The sequence below is a fragment of the Barbus barbus genome, assembly GCF_936440315.1.
Source record: "Barbus barbus genome assembly, chromosome: 19".
Lineage (NCBI taxonomy): Eukaryota > Metazoa > Chordata > Actinopteri > Cypriniformes > Cyprinidae > Barbus > Barbus barbus.
The window spans coordinates 13,874,967-13,889,906 of NC_136747.1; the positions used below are offsets into that span (position 1 = coordinate 13,874,967).

The window sequence follows — 14,940 nt, forward strand, 5'->3', positions numbered from 1 at the left end:
TAATGGGATAATGGAAAATATTTTATTGGGAGATGTATATTTTATAAAGTACATTTTTAGATTAGCAGATAAACATATGTTGTCAAAAGTGATGTTAAAATATGTTATAAAAGTGTCTAAGAATTTACAAGGTAGGGATGTGACAGCTCTGTGGACTTCAGCAGAATTGTGTTGTTTTCCTCTTATTTCTTTTGTCAACCTCGAAACAGACTGGCTAAAGACTTTTGACAAAAGAAGAATAGATGGTTGACAGCTACTTGCCATGTTGTCCATGGGCAAAAAATATATTCTGTTTTCTATGTCTTGACTATCTACACGTGCCTAACAGCACTATGTGTGGCTTTTTTTCTTTTCTTTTTTTTTTTAAATCTAACTATTCAGTATTATATTCAATACGAAATATATAACTCACTATGTATTATTCAAACATTTTGATTTGTTAAACTTGATCCAGCTAATAACCTCACACTGGATGTTTCTATGTAACCTGCATGCTTTTATTAATCCATGAAAAAATTAACAAACTATCAAAACTGTAGATCTTTATCCACTGTCTGGAAAAAAAGGGCAGGAGTATTTCTCTATTTATAACTACACCTACATTTCTGTATCTAAACTTGTTGGATTTTTTTTTTATCAATTAATTAGTCCAACAGTTTTTTTTTTTTTTGGTACTTTCATTTATGTTTTTTTCATTTACTCTTGCCTATCATAGTTTTTTTTTCTGTATTTATATATTATTTATTTATTTATTTAACAAATACTTTATGGATAAAATATCCATAATTTTATGAATAAATGTTATTTTTTGCTTCAAAACGGTTGTAATCACAGTCAACTTACACATTTTTTGGACGCAGCAAGTCTAAGATGACAGAAAAGCACAACAGACTATTTCCTCTTCCACTGTGAAGGCCTTCCTGCGTTCTCAAAACACTGAACGACTATGTACAACATGCCGTTGGGCTTTCCAGTGCGAGAAATAGGATGATCTCTTATCAGGGCCATATGTTTTTGATATACCAACGAAACTTAATTTCAAGCAAGACTAACCACACTTTCCCCTTTGCAAGTTGTTTGCCTTCTCAGGCACTGACAGGAATCAGTCTGACTCTCAAACGGACTGCTCAGAAAGACTATTTTGATGGCCTCTCTATTCTGACCAACGTTTTCCAATGTAAATGGATTGATGGAACCTAGTCAAATACAATATTTAATGGCTGTGTCTCTTGCTACATCATGTCAAGCTTCCCATGTCAACACATGACCCGATGGTATGCTGATTGTCAGTTTTTAAGACATCTGGTGTCTTAATAGGTCGGAATGGATGGCTGAAACTCTGCCATTGCTCCTTTAAGCTGAAAAACGAGTCTAAAAAGTGTTGGCGAAGCCTCTGTATATGCCGTAAACAGATTTAGCTAGAGTAAGTGATGAATATTTCTTCGTAGCACAGAGGAGCTTGTAGCAGTGTGACGTAGACGTTACGTTGGATTCTATAACGCATTACAGATCACTGGAAATTACATGGGTCATAGACTTACAAACAATTACTGTGTAATTACAAATACCTTCTCACGTTCCATTGTATTATGTATAGTAAATATATCTGTTGCAATTGAAGTTATTAATATTCAATGGATTGTTGATGATTACTGGTATTATTAATAATTTCATATATAATGAAAAATGTTATTGCAATTATGACTATGAGAAAATCTATTCTGTATTCTCCAGGGTGTTCATGTGTAAAGAGCCACCCGATTTAGATTTTATTCTATTGTTTGTAATTGCTGCTATTGTAGAAAATAGCCCTGTGAAAGATGAGACAAATTTAAAAATAACAGCTAATGTTAGGCCCATCTCTTCTAGCAGTTGCGTGCAAGATTACAGAAATGTCAAATGAATATGTAGATCTGAAGAATGAGTATTCCCCTTTCTTAATGGAAAAAAAGAATATATATATATATGTTTGGCCAGTTTGTGATGTAGCAAAACAATTCTGTTCTTTTTTAATTGTTCATTAAGTTGCTCATAACACTGCATTATAAGAACATTGTGGACAAATTGATTATTAATGTTATCACTATTTATGGTTGTTCTTTTTTTTAATCATATATTTGTTTGATACAGTACCAAGGTAAAATAACTTAATTTTGTATCTATGCTTTTTACATTGTTTTACCAAACTGCAATAGCTTACAGCTTCACCTTTTTCAATATATTATTTCCAGATTTGAAATAAATCTGAATCTCTTACCATGTGTTGCGGTTAAAGGGTGAAGGCCTTATGATGAACAATGGCACAGCTGAAGTAAAATACATGGATCATAGCCTTTGGTCACTGAGAAGTACAGCTCAATGTCTACTAGCATTAAATCAGAGATGGCACACTGTGATGTGGTAAACCTAAAGACAGAATGTAATATTGTCAACGGTTGTAAACATTTTCTAAAATTACTATAAAGCTATTTTAGCAAGGTAAAATAACTGCTGTCCACTTAGTGTCCTGTTATTTTCCTCAACATTTCACAAGAACGTATCCATTTTATAAACACACTCACTATTTTTATTAAAGATCATAAACTTTTGAAAAGCCTGCTTAAAACGTACTCGCATAAGAAGCCACCGTTAAACATCTAAAGCATTACTACCATCCAGAGGGTGGGGATTATAGCCTTGCTGAGGTTAGTGGTAAGGTGTGGATAGACATTCTCTAACTTCCGATCAGAGACTTCTGGCCTGGTCCTGCTGTCATTTATGATGCTGTAGATCAGCAGCTGGACATATCTCATTAGTATAGTTAAAGGCAACTGGTAAGACTGTGTAAAAGCAACTCCATACTAGTTATGCTGCTATTGGTCTGAATAACAGCATCTTCAGAGGGCATTTAGAACAACTGTTTGTGAAGTACTGTACCCAAAAAATTTAAGCTATTTACTTACCATCACATCATTCCACACACATAAAACTCCCAGGTATCTTTAGTACACAAATGAATATATTATTTCTAGTCTCTCATTTTTTTTAATGTGGTAAAGCTCGATCATTCACACGTGCTTAAGAAAACAAACCTCATTTTCATTTTTGGGTAAATTATCCATTAAAGTCCAAGATCAATCAACACAGCAAATGGACTGTTTGCAACCTAAAAATACCTAAATAATATTAAAAGAACTCATTTAAAATAATGCAGAAACATAGTACAAAGTAGGAAATAAAAACTTTACTTGATCCATCAGTGATAAAAATACAAACCAAAAAAACACCACATGATACCAAATTAAGTGATTTTCAGTCCTTTTCCTAGATGTAAACATGTCAAGAATGAGCCATTGCCTTTTGGTCCTTGTTAGAGCTCTCTGCTGTTTACTACCATGGCTTTAACTCTAGGTGGTGCAGACCGATGTACAGAAACCAAATGTAGATATGCAGAGGACTTCTGGGTAAAACTTAAAGATGAGACACAGATCTCTATTAAAAACCAACATAAATACAAATGACCTGGCCAAAACCGTCAGAGACCATTGCATTACTCCTGGGTCTCCATGCTTTCATCTTCTCCCTCTCCACCTTCCTCCAATGCTTCATCCTCCTCTTCCTTGCGCTCTGGGGGTTTCTCATAAGCTTTTTCAGATGGGGTGACAATCACTCCATCCCATGTAGACATCTCAGTGGTGAGATCTACAGATTGGCATCACAAACATCAGCCTCAGTGACACTGACACTCAGATACAACTACACAGATCAATTTAATCTGGAATAAACCTCAAACACTTACAACTAGCATCTCCTTCAAGGCCCAAGATTTTTCTGTATCCTCCATGAGAGAGAACCCTCACCAGAGTTTGGGCTGTGAAACACACCATGTCCTGCAGAAACAAATCAATTAGATTACCTGCATTTTTAACACTAAATTACCTGCTGACTGAAGTTTGCATTACCTGCTGCTCCAGGGTCATGACAGTGTGCACACGGAAGTTTCCGCTTTCACACGGATCAGTGATTCCTACAGAGCCTGGCAAGAAAAGACCTGCGGCGAGCATCTGAAGACAGCGCCTGCAAAACACACGCTCATTATACTTCAAAACCCAGAGTTTGATGCCCATTACAATAAGCAAAACAAACAGCCAGTACCACCTTACCTGTAAGCAACGTTGAGTGGCAAGGGCTGCCTAGACGGGTTGTTCATCACAGCAGAGTGTCCCTATGAAGAGAGCAACATTACAGGCAAGTCAGCTGGTGTAGTGCAGAAAAGATTAGACAAAAGTTAGACTCTGACGACAGTTCTCACCAGCAGATCTAGAATCCAGGGTGTGAGAGGCTCAAATCCAAGGAATCGGACTCGCAAGTCTTTCAGCAAGCGGATCAAAACTTTCACACTGAATCAAGATAGAAACCCAAGTAAGCCACAAAACACATTTGATTCATTAAAGCCATTAAGAGAAAGTGTACTTACGTTGACTGAGAAGCGTTCTCCTCAAACCAGCGTGCGTGACGAATGGCTGCCAGAGCACTCTGCAGAACCTTGATGTCCACTGCAAAAGGAAGAGAAAAAATTGTAACTTTATAATTCTGGTCAACCAAGATTACAGATAAATGATAAACCATTTTAAATGACAAGTGAATTTAAAGGTGCTGCATGTAGGATTGACACCTAGCGGTTGAACTACATATTGCAGTCCAAATTCATGTTTTTTTTTACACCCGGCCCCTACTCTTCAGACTTGAGCACATGCAGGTTGCCAGATTAAGAACACCAACATGAACGAGCGCACATGACAATGAATGAAATGCACTGTGTTTTCCGCCAACTGGCAACCTGGCGTGCCGAAATACAATTAGGTAAACTGGCAGTGGGCCAGAACGCACATGTTCAAAGGAGAATAACTGACTGTAGCATTGTTTTTCAGATAAACGAGTATGTTAACTTAGCATGTTTCTTAAATATCTGCAAACATATTATGCTGTTTTTATGCTTTAGTAGGATCAAAAACTTACATACAGCACCTTTAAGTATTAATGTACAGTATGAAAAAAAGATTTCTTTTTTTCCAGTAGGCGGCAGAAAGTCACATGTAACAAGTGAGTCATTGTGACTGAACCAAATCATTTAATGGTTGATTCATTCAGGAACGAAGCACCGTCATGTTGCTCAGAGACGCAAAACAGTGCTGTAGCTGTTTGGAATTATTTTTTGTCGGCAAAATGGAGCAAAAACAGGCAATATGGTGTCTAAAACTTAAGTCTCTTAATATTAACTTCTTGTTTATTGAACTGTTGTATAAAATCAGTATCACATTTGTAATCATGCTTATTTTTGAAGAAAAAAAAACAGCACTCTTCCGTGTGATTTTAACCATATGAAACGTAAATGTATACATTTTCTGCCCCCATATCTTGAATTTTACGATAATTCTTAATGCATTTTAATAGACTGAATCATGCAGTGAAAGAACACACTCTAAATGCACACGTGCACCGTTTAACCTGCTTCAACACCGCATAGGCTAATGTATGCAGGAATTTTTTTTCTTTGCGTACAAAGTATTCTCGTAGCTTCATAATGTTACGGTTGAACCACTGATGGCAGATGGACTGCTCCGGGTGTGTGTTCACTGCTGTGTGTGTGCATGTTGGATGGGTTAAATGCAGAGCACGAATTCCGAGTATGGGTCACCATACTTGGCAGTATGTCACTTCACTTCACTATTCTGATGTTTACTATTATACAATGTTTTTTATACTTTTCTGGGCCTTGACGTGTTAATTGCTTGGCAGTCAATGGGACAGTCACAAGACTCCCGGTTGTCATCTAAAATATCTTAAATTGTGTTCCAAAGATGAACAAAGCTTTTACGGGTTTGGAACGACATGGGTATAAGTGAATAATGATTTTCATTTTGGGGTGGAGTAACCCTTTAAATATCCAATATTGACAAGGATGAAAAAGAAAAGAGCAGCATTGTACAGATACCTGGTACATCCCTAGTAAGAAAAGCTAATTTGTAAGAATACATGAAGTGTTTGAGTGTGTAACATACAGTGGAGCTCTGGGTCCAGTTTGCGCAGGTTGGGTGGAACCGTGGTGATGAGGATTTTCACAGTGGCGTCGGCAGAGCTGATCTCAAACCCTGTCTCGTTGGTCAGCATGGACAGTACTGGAGAGAACAGGGGAAAAATATTGAGAAATTCTCATTGATTTTTTTTTTATTCACTATTACGAATTATTTTTCCATCTATGCTCTGATTGGCTTGCCAGATTAAAACGCATACTCACCCTCAGAAGGGTCCTGTGTACGCAGGGTCTCAACTACTTTGTTTCCCAAGGCAGCGACAGCTTCCACTGAACAAACAAAAAAATAGGATTATCAATAAAAGAAGCATACTTGGGCTAGTGATTAATATATTAAGACAGCTAATCAGAACATCACAAGTCATGAAATACTGAGACTCACGGGTGGGTAAGATCTTCAGGATAACCACGAGGTCGGCTACATTGTGTCCGCTTGTCATGGTGCCCTTTTTATATGAGCCCACTTGCCTTACTTCCTCAATTTGCTGGAAATTGTTAGACATTGATTAGTATTACAAAAACACAGAGAAAAAATAAATAAAAAGTAAACGGACTTATAAAAATGTCTTCTCACCACTTCAAAGGTTCCAGGTGCCACAATTAGGTTGTCAATGACGTTGTTAATCTTAGTGACCAAGGACAAAATGGAAGCCTGAGACAGAAATAAATAAACAAGAGCAAGAAATATTAAACTAATAACACACCTAACACAATTTAAAACGTTAGTGTTAATATGGAGGGTGATGAGGTGCTATCATCTGCTTATGCAACCTAAATGGACAGGACTCTTTGGGTGTGTTGGCAGAATTTATCTTAAATGAAAAAAATCAATGTACCTGTTCAGAAGGGTTAGGACTGAGGTCTTGGTTTCTCTTCAGCAGACATTCACTGAAAGCGGACTCATCAGGTGCTGGCTTCACTCGGGGAAAGGCCATCTCACACTGCAAGAAGAGATTTATGAGCTGGCGGCTTGTTTCATGAAGCAAAGAATCAGTGTAGAACTGTACTTACAACATAGAAGTCAAATGGTATGTGAGGAACAAAGGGCCGATACCTGAGAGAACAGAATGTCAGGTTAATACAAAGAAATTAAAGCAAGCCAATTAAATGATAAAAAACAAGAATATGCATAATAAACAACGCACCCCTGGATCAAACCTCCGCGGGAGCCGAACCGGCCACCTCGGCCCCTGCCACGATCTCTGAGAGAAAAAAAAAAAAAAATAGTAAATGAAAGGGGTAAAATATAATATACGAGAAAAGCTTAAAACGATTAAGAAAAAAAAAAAAAACTCAAATGTGTGAGAAAGATTAATTAATGAGCCAAACAAAAAATAACTTGTGAAAAGTGAAATACATGTGAAACGATCATCATCACTGTTCATGTTAATGCTAGGTTCTTCGTTCATTCATTCATAACTGAATGAACGATCTCATTATTCGGATACATGAAGTTTAACAAAAATATATAAATAAATGAATATTAAATCCAAACACATCGTTTAATCAGTTTTGAAGCATACACTTTAATAATAAATACATTTTCTTTATTTTATTCATCAAAAGCACGGCGGCTAGCAGAACAACATGCTAACATGCAATGAGCTAGCAACAAATAATAATACAAGCAACAGTTTGATGAACCTCGGTTTGTATCTTAAGCACACTCTATTTTATCTTAAGAAGAATAAGACAATTGGTACCTCATTGCGTAAGACGTTTTGTCAGTTTAACAAGGACACACGCTGGTGAGAAATACACTGCCTCCGTCTGCAACTCGCCGCTGGTCTGCGCTTCCCTCCCTCGACGGATGTTGCTTTTCATAATAAAAGTCCGGGATAACCGTCAATGATAAAAGTCCGAGAAGTTATAACAAAAGTCCAATTCGAATGAGTCCTTGGATAACCACAAAAAAAATAAAAAAATTATATATATATATATATATATATATATATATATATATATACACAAATGATATAAATATGTTAATTTATATATATATATATATATATATATATATATATATATATATATATATAGTAAATTAAGAAGAACTAGTTAAGCATTGACTTCAGAAATCACACGAACTCTTTTGTAAAGACGGTCAGATAGTTCTACACTTACACTTAGTGCAACTGTCATTAAACCAAAAGGGGATTTTTATTTATTTATGTTTAATACTGTTCACTCAAATATCTTTGCTAATACTATAATTTGTAATGGATAAATATGCACTGAGTAAATTATTAAGTCAAGTCTTCTTTATTGTCAATTCTTCCACATGTACGGCACATACAGATAATTGAAATTGCGTTACTCTCAGACCCTGGTGCATACAGTTAACATTTAAGACACTGACAGTAGACGTTCAAATACAGATAAATACAGTTTAAACATATGTGCATGCAACTATACAGATATACAAATGAGGACATTGTAGAAAAATAAAGAAAGAGATAGATAAAGCGGTATAAGACACATGGCAGAATAGATAGAGTGCAAACTTTGGGTCGTAGTATCAAAGTTCAGTGTTGCATGGGGGGGGCAAGGACAGGAGGGAGTTCAGCTTCCTGACAGCCTGATGTATAAAGCTGTCCTTCAGTCTGCTGGTCCTCGCCTGGAGACTCCGCATAATTATATATAAAATACATAAACAATTACTCGATGTGCCATAATTTTGGCTCTCATTTAATATGCATTTATTCTCAAAACAGTACAAGTGGGTGTTGCAGTACTTCACATTATCATGTCAGGGGTGGGCCTGTACTGTCATACACTGAGTTTATCAGAGAAGACCAGACAGAAGAAATTTTACCACCCATAGCCAATCAAATGCATGATAACCACAAGACGTGCCATTTTACGTCAATTACGTAGACATCAAGCATGTGCTAAAGTAAGATAAGATTTGTTTTTAAATGTTTAAAGTCACCTTCACCATTGCTAGAGCAATATGCCTCCATCATCAGACCACAACTGTTTACAGAACTAATTACTTCCTGTAATAACACAAAAGGTAAGAATCTCTTAAAGTTTTATAAAATAATATCAGTTTCTTAAGTCACATCTTAGCTACACTAGGGGGAAAAAAATGATATATAAACAATTTTCACTCAGAAATGTCTAGTAAACATGAAATTTTGAAGAAGAAAAACTGAAATAGTATTTTCTTGTAAAACATATTAATAATCATTTTATTTATAACTTCAAAATGTGTTTTACTTATAGGTTTAAGGGAAAAAATAAATAAAATTTGTAAAGAAAACAACGCAAGTTTATTAAAAAAATGCAGCATTCCCATTTCTGCCTCCTTAATACTCATGTTTAAAAATGACCTGGATTAAATGTATATCTTGCTTTATTATTATTTTTTTCTCTTCTATTTCACAATACATTTCACAATTAAAATCTTTCGAAAACTGTATAACACTCAAGTAACTTCACCTTTACATTTCTGTACACTTACTTTATCCTTTATTTTTAATGATATTTTATTATTTTTAATACTGTAGTACACAATGGGATTAATTTGTATTAATTTTCAGATCACAATTCAACCTTTTTAAAATCGTGTAGCAAACAGCTATGGCAGAATCCAGAGATTACGGTAAAGTTCACTGTACTACTTAATTTAATCAAAATTTAATTGTGATTGTGTCATGCATTGTTTATTAACACAGTGCAAATGTTCTCTTTCCCAACAGTTGGAGACTTCCTGACAGAATTCAAGGAGCAGATAATTACAAGGGCGACTCGGGTCAGTGACATTGCTGAGGCTGTTATCTCCCAAAGTCTGATCCATGAAGCAGCAGCTCAACAAGTGCAGGCTGCTCCAACCCAGCAGGAGGCAATGCGGCTCCTGTTTAAGGCTTTGGAAAGAGAGCCACCCCTAAACAGAGTGTCATTCCATCTCATCCTGAGAATGACAGAGCCTGAACTGATTCAAGAACTAGGTTAGAAAATCTAATTAATTTTAGTGGATAGTGATAGTGCCATTTAACAAGAACTGGATCTGTCCAGTTTGTGAATTCTTATCACTAAATTAATTCAGTCATGGTCATTATTAACATGGCACTACAAACATACTAAGTCGTATGGAGAAAAAAAAAAAATCTTTACATGAATATTTATTATTATTATTAATAATAGTAATTTATATATAATTTTTATTATTATTTTATTTATTTTGCAGAGTGGAGACAACGCAACAGCAAGCATACGCAAACAGAGAGAATCAGTCCACCCAGTTCTCCCGGAGAAAAAAGAAGACAGGATGACAAAAATGGACATACAAGTGACTTCCAGAAAAGAAAAGACTCTCTAAAAAGGCGTAGACTGGAAACAATGCGTGCCATTGAGCAGATCGAGAAACTTTGGGAAGGAACTAAGCAAGAAAGGACTGAGATAGACAACATGAGACAGAGGATTCAGAGACAGCAAGATGAGATAGTCAGGATGATCACAGAGAAAAGACAACTTGAGAGAACTATTACTCACATGAAAGCCGAGATGGACCACATCCGCGAAAGAATGGATTGTAATAAAGAGGAGGTAAATAGAGAGAGGGAGAGGATTGAGCAAATGAGATCTGACCTCCAAACCCAACAAACCACCCTGGAGCAAAAGCGTGATGAAATCATGAGAGAGAGACAGAACTTGGAGATGATCAGATATGAGACTCTGAGACAGGAGGAGGAGCTGGAGAGCAACCGTGAAAGTACAAAGTATGAGATGGAACGAATGGAGCAAATGAAAAGTGCAATACAAGTGCAGATCAGTGAGATAGAGATGAAGATTGAGGAAACACAAAAAGCAAAGTGTCAGATGGAGCAGATGAAAGCTGAAATAGAGGAGGAAAAAAGCGAGTTGGAGAGAAAGAAGTATGACATCAAGAGGCAAAGAGACCAATTTGAGCAGATTAAAGCTGACATACAGCAAGTAAAGACGGAAATGGAGCAAAGGTGGCATGAAACAGAGAAAGAAGGGCTGGAACAAAGAGCTATAATCCAAAGAGAGAGAGATGAGCTGAAATACCTGCAGGGCGAGATTCAGAGAGCAAGAGAAGAGGTTGAAAGAAACAGAGAGTTTTCAAAACAAGAGAATGAGAGAATAAACCAGCTGAGAGCTCAAGCACTTACAGAAAACAACTTGATTGAAAAGAAATGGCAAGATGTCTTAAGAAAAGAAAAAGATCTGGAAGAGGTGAAATATGAAATTGAGAGAGGTCGAGATGAGTTGGTAATGAATGAAGAGCTGGTCAAAAAGGAATGGGAAAAGATTGAACAGGCCAAAGTGGACATACAAAATCACATGATATCTATGGATGCCAGAGTTGAGGAAATAAAAAGAGAAACTAATAGGGTGAAACATATGAAAATAGAGATGCAGAAGGACAAAGATATTCTAGAAAAACAGAAGGATGATATACGAAAAGTTAAAGAAGAAATGGAGAAGAAGAGGTATGAGATAGTGACAGAGGAGCTAGAGCACCGAGCTCGACTGCAGAGGGAGAGAGACGAGCTGGAGAGTTTAAGAGTAGAGATACAAAGGGCTAACGATATGCAGAAAGCAAAGATACTGAAGGAGAAGGAAGAAAGTGTTAAGATAAGAGAAGAAGCCAGACAAGAAAGAGAAACGACAGAACTAATCAAAGCAGAGATCAAGGCTGAAAAAGACAGCTTGAACCAAAGACAAGAGGAGATGCTGAGGGACCGACAAGAGTTAGAAAGAATGAAACGTGAGACGGACAGAGCCAAAGAGGAGATTGAGAACAGCCAAGAAGTCACAATCCGGGAAAATGAGAAAATTGAAAAAATGAAGGCTGAAATTCAAGGACAAATTGAAGATATTGAGAAGAAAATTGAGGAGATCCAAAAATCAAAAGAACAAATGGAGGAGACAAAATCTGAGCTGGAGGAAGAGCGGGAGGAGCTGGAAAGAAAGAGAGAATGGGTGAGAAGAGAGACCGAACAGTGTGAGTTCCTCAGAAGTGAAATCCTCAGGGTGAAGGAGGAAATGGAGAGCAGGTGGCATGAAACAGAGAAAGAGGAAGTCGAACTCAGAGCGAAAACTCAGCATGAGCTGGAAAGACTGGAAAAATTAAGGGACGAGGTCCAAAGATCTCAGAAAAACACTGAGGAGAGCAGGATGGAGCTCTTGCAGTGGAAGGACAGTCTTGAAAAAATGAAGGTTCAGGCAGAAGAAGACAAACTTGCCGCAATAAAACAGATGGATGAGGCTAAAGCAAAGAGAGAGGAGTTGACAAAAATGATAGAACAGATGGAGAAAGAGCAAGGAGAGATTAATAACAGCAGAGAAAAGGCTAAAGAAAAAGCAGATGAAATCAAAAGCATGCAAAATGAGCTACAAAGACAACAGGCAGAAATAGAGAACAGGATTAGAGTTGCAAAAGAAGAAAAAGAGGAGGCAAATCATGCCAAACTTGCAGTCCAAGAGGCTGAGATGCTCTTAAGAAAGCAAATGGAAGAGTCAGAAAAAAGACGGTATGAAACCATAACAGAGGCGCTGGAGCAAAGAGATGAAATACACAAAAAAACAGAGGAGTTAGAACAAATAAATGAAGAGATACAAAGAGCCAGACATGAGCTAGAAAAGTTGAGGCATTCTGAAAAAGAGAACCTGCAGAAAATGCTGGAGGATACACAACAAGAGAAAGAGTTTGTCGAGCAAATGAAAATAGCTGTGCTGAAGGACAAGGAAGATCAGGAAAAGCATTTAGTTGGGATGGACAAGGAGAGAGAGGAGCTGAAACAGATTAGAGTTCAGGTCCAGAACGAGAAAAAAGATCTAGAAAAACGAAGGTATGAAATGATGAGATATGATGTAGAACAGAGTGCTCAAGTGCAGCGACAAAGAGAAGAACTTGAGAAGATCGAGACTCAGCTTGTTCTGGACACAGAGACCATGAACAGAAGCAGAGAGTTAGCGCAACAAGATAGAGAGAAAGCTGAATGTCTTATGATTGAGATCCAGGAACATAGAGAGGAAGTGAATAAAAGGTTAGAAGAGACAAAACGACGAGAGGACACTTTGAGGAAGATGAGAGAGGACATGGAACACGAGAGAGAAGATCTAGAGAAGATCCGTGTGGAAACGCTGAGAGGGAAAGACACATATGAAGAGGTCAAGGATGAGATTAACAGAGTGAGAGCGGAGATAGAGAGGTTGTGGGATGAGGCTGAAAAGGGAGAGCATGAGGAACGTGAGAGGGTGAGCAGGGAGAAGGAGGAGATGGTGAGGAAGATGGAAGCTATGAAGAAGGAGATAGGTGAGATTGAAGACATGAAGATGGAGTTAACAAAACAGAAGAAGGACATCGACATAAAGATGGAAAAGGCAAGGTTGGAAATGAATAATCTTGAAAAGATGAAAGCAGACCTCCAAAAACAGAAAGAAGATATTGAAATCCAGATGATGAAAGCAAAAAGTGAGAGATACCAGATGGAACGGATGAGGACTGAGATCTTAAAACAAAAAGAGGATGTTGAAAGGAAAATCGAGCTAGCAAAAGCAGAAATGGACAAAATGCAGCATGTCAAAGAGGAAATACAAAGACAAAGAGAAGAGTTGGAGGAAAGGATGCAGAAAACCAAACGAGAGATTGGAGAAATGGAGCTGATGAAGAGAGAAATGGAAGGGAAAAAGAAAGAACTTGATCAAAGAATGAAACTGACCATGAGGAAGAAGGACGAGATGGAACGGATGAGGATGGAGATACAAAGGGCAAAAGACGAGATGGAACAGAAAAGAGTGGAGACGGAGAGACAGAAATATCAAATGGAGCAAGTTAAAGCTGAAATCCAAAGAGCGAGAGAGGAGTTTGAACTTAGGATGGAGGAGAGAGATTTAGAAGAAGAGAAAGGCCAGATGAACCACACAATAATCAACCTTATTCAGCAGATTGAGGGGACAAGAGAAATGGTGCGGAAAGCAAAATTCCAGATTGAAAGCCGAATGGCAGGAAGTCAGATGGAGACAACAGACCAAGAGATGAATGCTGAGATGCAGAGGCTCATTCTGGAAATTGAACACATCCGCGAAATGCTGCCAGGTCTTAAGGCTGAGGTAGAACACAACAAGGAAATGATGAAGAGAGATAGGGATGAGATGAGGCTGTTGAAGAATGAAGTTCAACGAAGGAGAAGAGAAATTGAATACAGAGAAGAAAGGATTATGAGAGAACGAGATGAACTAGAATTCATGAGAAATATGATGCAGCGGCAAAGAGAAGAACTGGAAGAGAGGCTGGAGGGGACAATTAAAGAGAATTTAATGGTGGAGCAGATGAGAGAAGATGTGAAAAATGCTTTGGAGGACATAGAAGAGGCAAAAGAAGAGATAAAGAGACAGAAAGAACTCATTGCTCTAGAAAAGACAGGCAAAGAAAAGGTAAGTCATATTTTACTTGCATTTAACAGACGTGTCATTATATTATCTGCATTATCAATATTGTCAGCAGCAAATGGACTCTTAAAGTCAACATGAAGTGTCTGTAACCCATTATACAATTATGCAACTTTTTACAGTTAAACACGACAATCATGGGTGAAAAAAGAGAAAAAGAAATAGACAAAGACAAAGACCTGCAATGAATTGCACACACATGTATTAAGAAAGTAAATAGGGTCAAACTTTTATTTGATGACAAATATGAAGAACATTTCAGAACATTTCTTGTACTACATAAAATGCTAAAAGGGATTTAAACTGAATTTGGTGATTTGAAGATGGTGAAAATTAAATTGATCATGAATTATGTTCAGAATAACTGTATACTGTATATAGCATATCTAAAAAAAAAATACTTGGACAGAGATGCAAATGCAAACAAGAACCATGTATTTCAG

General features: G+C 37.1%; 2 protein-coding genes across 3 annotated transcripts in view; one reads left to right on the top strand and one right to left on the bottom strand.

The window, feature by feature from the left end:
• Window positions 1-2,547: 2,547 nt before the first annotated feature.
• LOC306885106 (interleukin enhancer-binding factor 2 homolog) lies at window positions 2,548-7,901 on the bottom strand. Its single transcript, XM_079441447.1, has 14 exons — window positions 7,777-7,901; window positions 7,219-7,275; window positions 7,085-7,127; window positions 6,910-7,014; window positions 6,648-6,725; window positions 6,456-6,558; window positions 6,278-6,343; window positions 6,042-6,158; window positions 4,457-4,535; window positions 4,292-4,379; window positions 4,143-4,204; window positions 3,942-4,056; window positions 3,779-3,869; window positions 2,548-3,681 (listed from the first exon to the last, which is right to left on the bottom strand). Exons 1-14 carry the CDS (start codon window positions 7,779-7,781, stop codon window positions 3,530-3,532), a joined length of 1,161 nt encoding a protein of 386 aa, XP_079297573.1. The 5' UTR covers window positions 7,782-7,901; the 3' UTR covers window positions 2,548-3,529.
• Window positions 7,902-8,920: 1,019 nt separating this feature from the next.
• LOC306885396 (uncharacterized protein) overlaps window positions 8,921-14,940 on the top strand; it is a 55,335-nt gene continuing 49,315 nt past the window's right edge. For both annotated transcript variants that reach the window (XM_079441867.1, XM_079441866.1), the window contains exons 1-4: window positions 8,921-9,089; window positions 9,619-9,680; window positions 9,778-10,026; window positions 10,266-14,482. In XM_079441867.1, coding sequence (XP_079297993.1) covers window positions 9,659-9,680; window positions 9,778-10,026; window positions 10,266-14,482 — 4,488 coding nt within the window. In that variant the 5' untranslated portion in view covers window positions 8,921-9,089; window positions 9,619-9,658. The remainder of the gene's footprint in view (window positions 9,090-9,618; window positions 9,681-9,777; window positions 10,027-10,265; window positions 14,483-14,940) is intronic.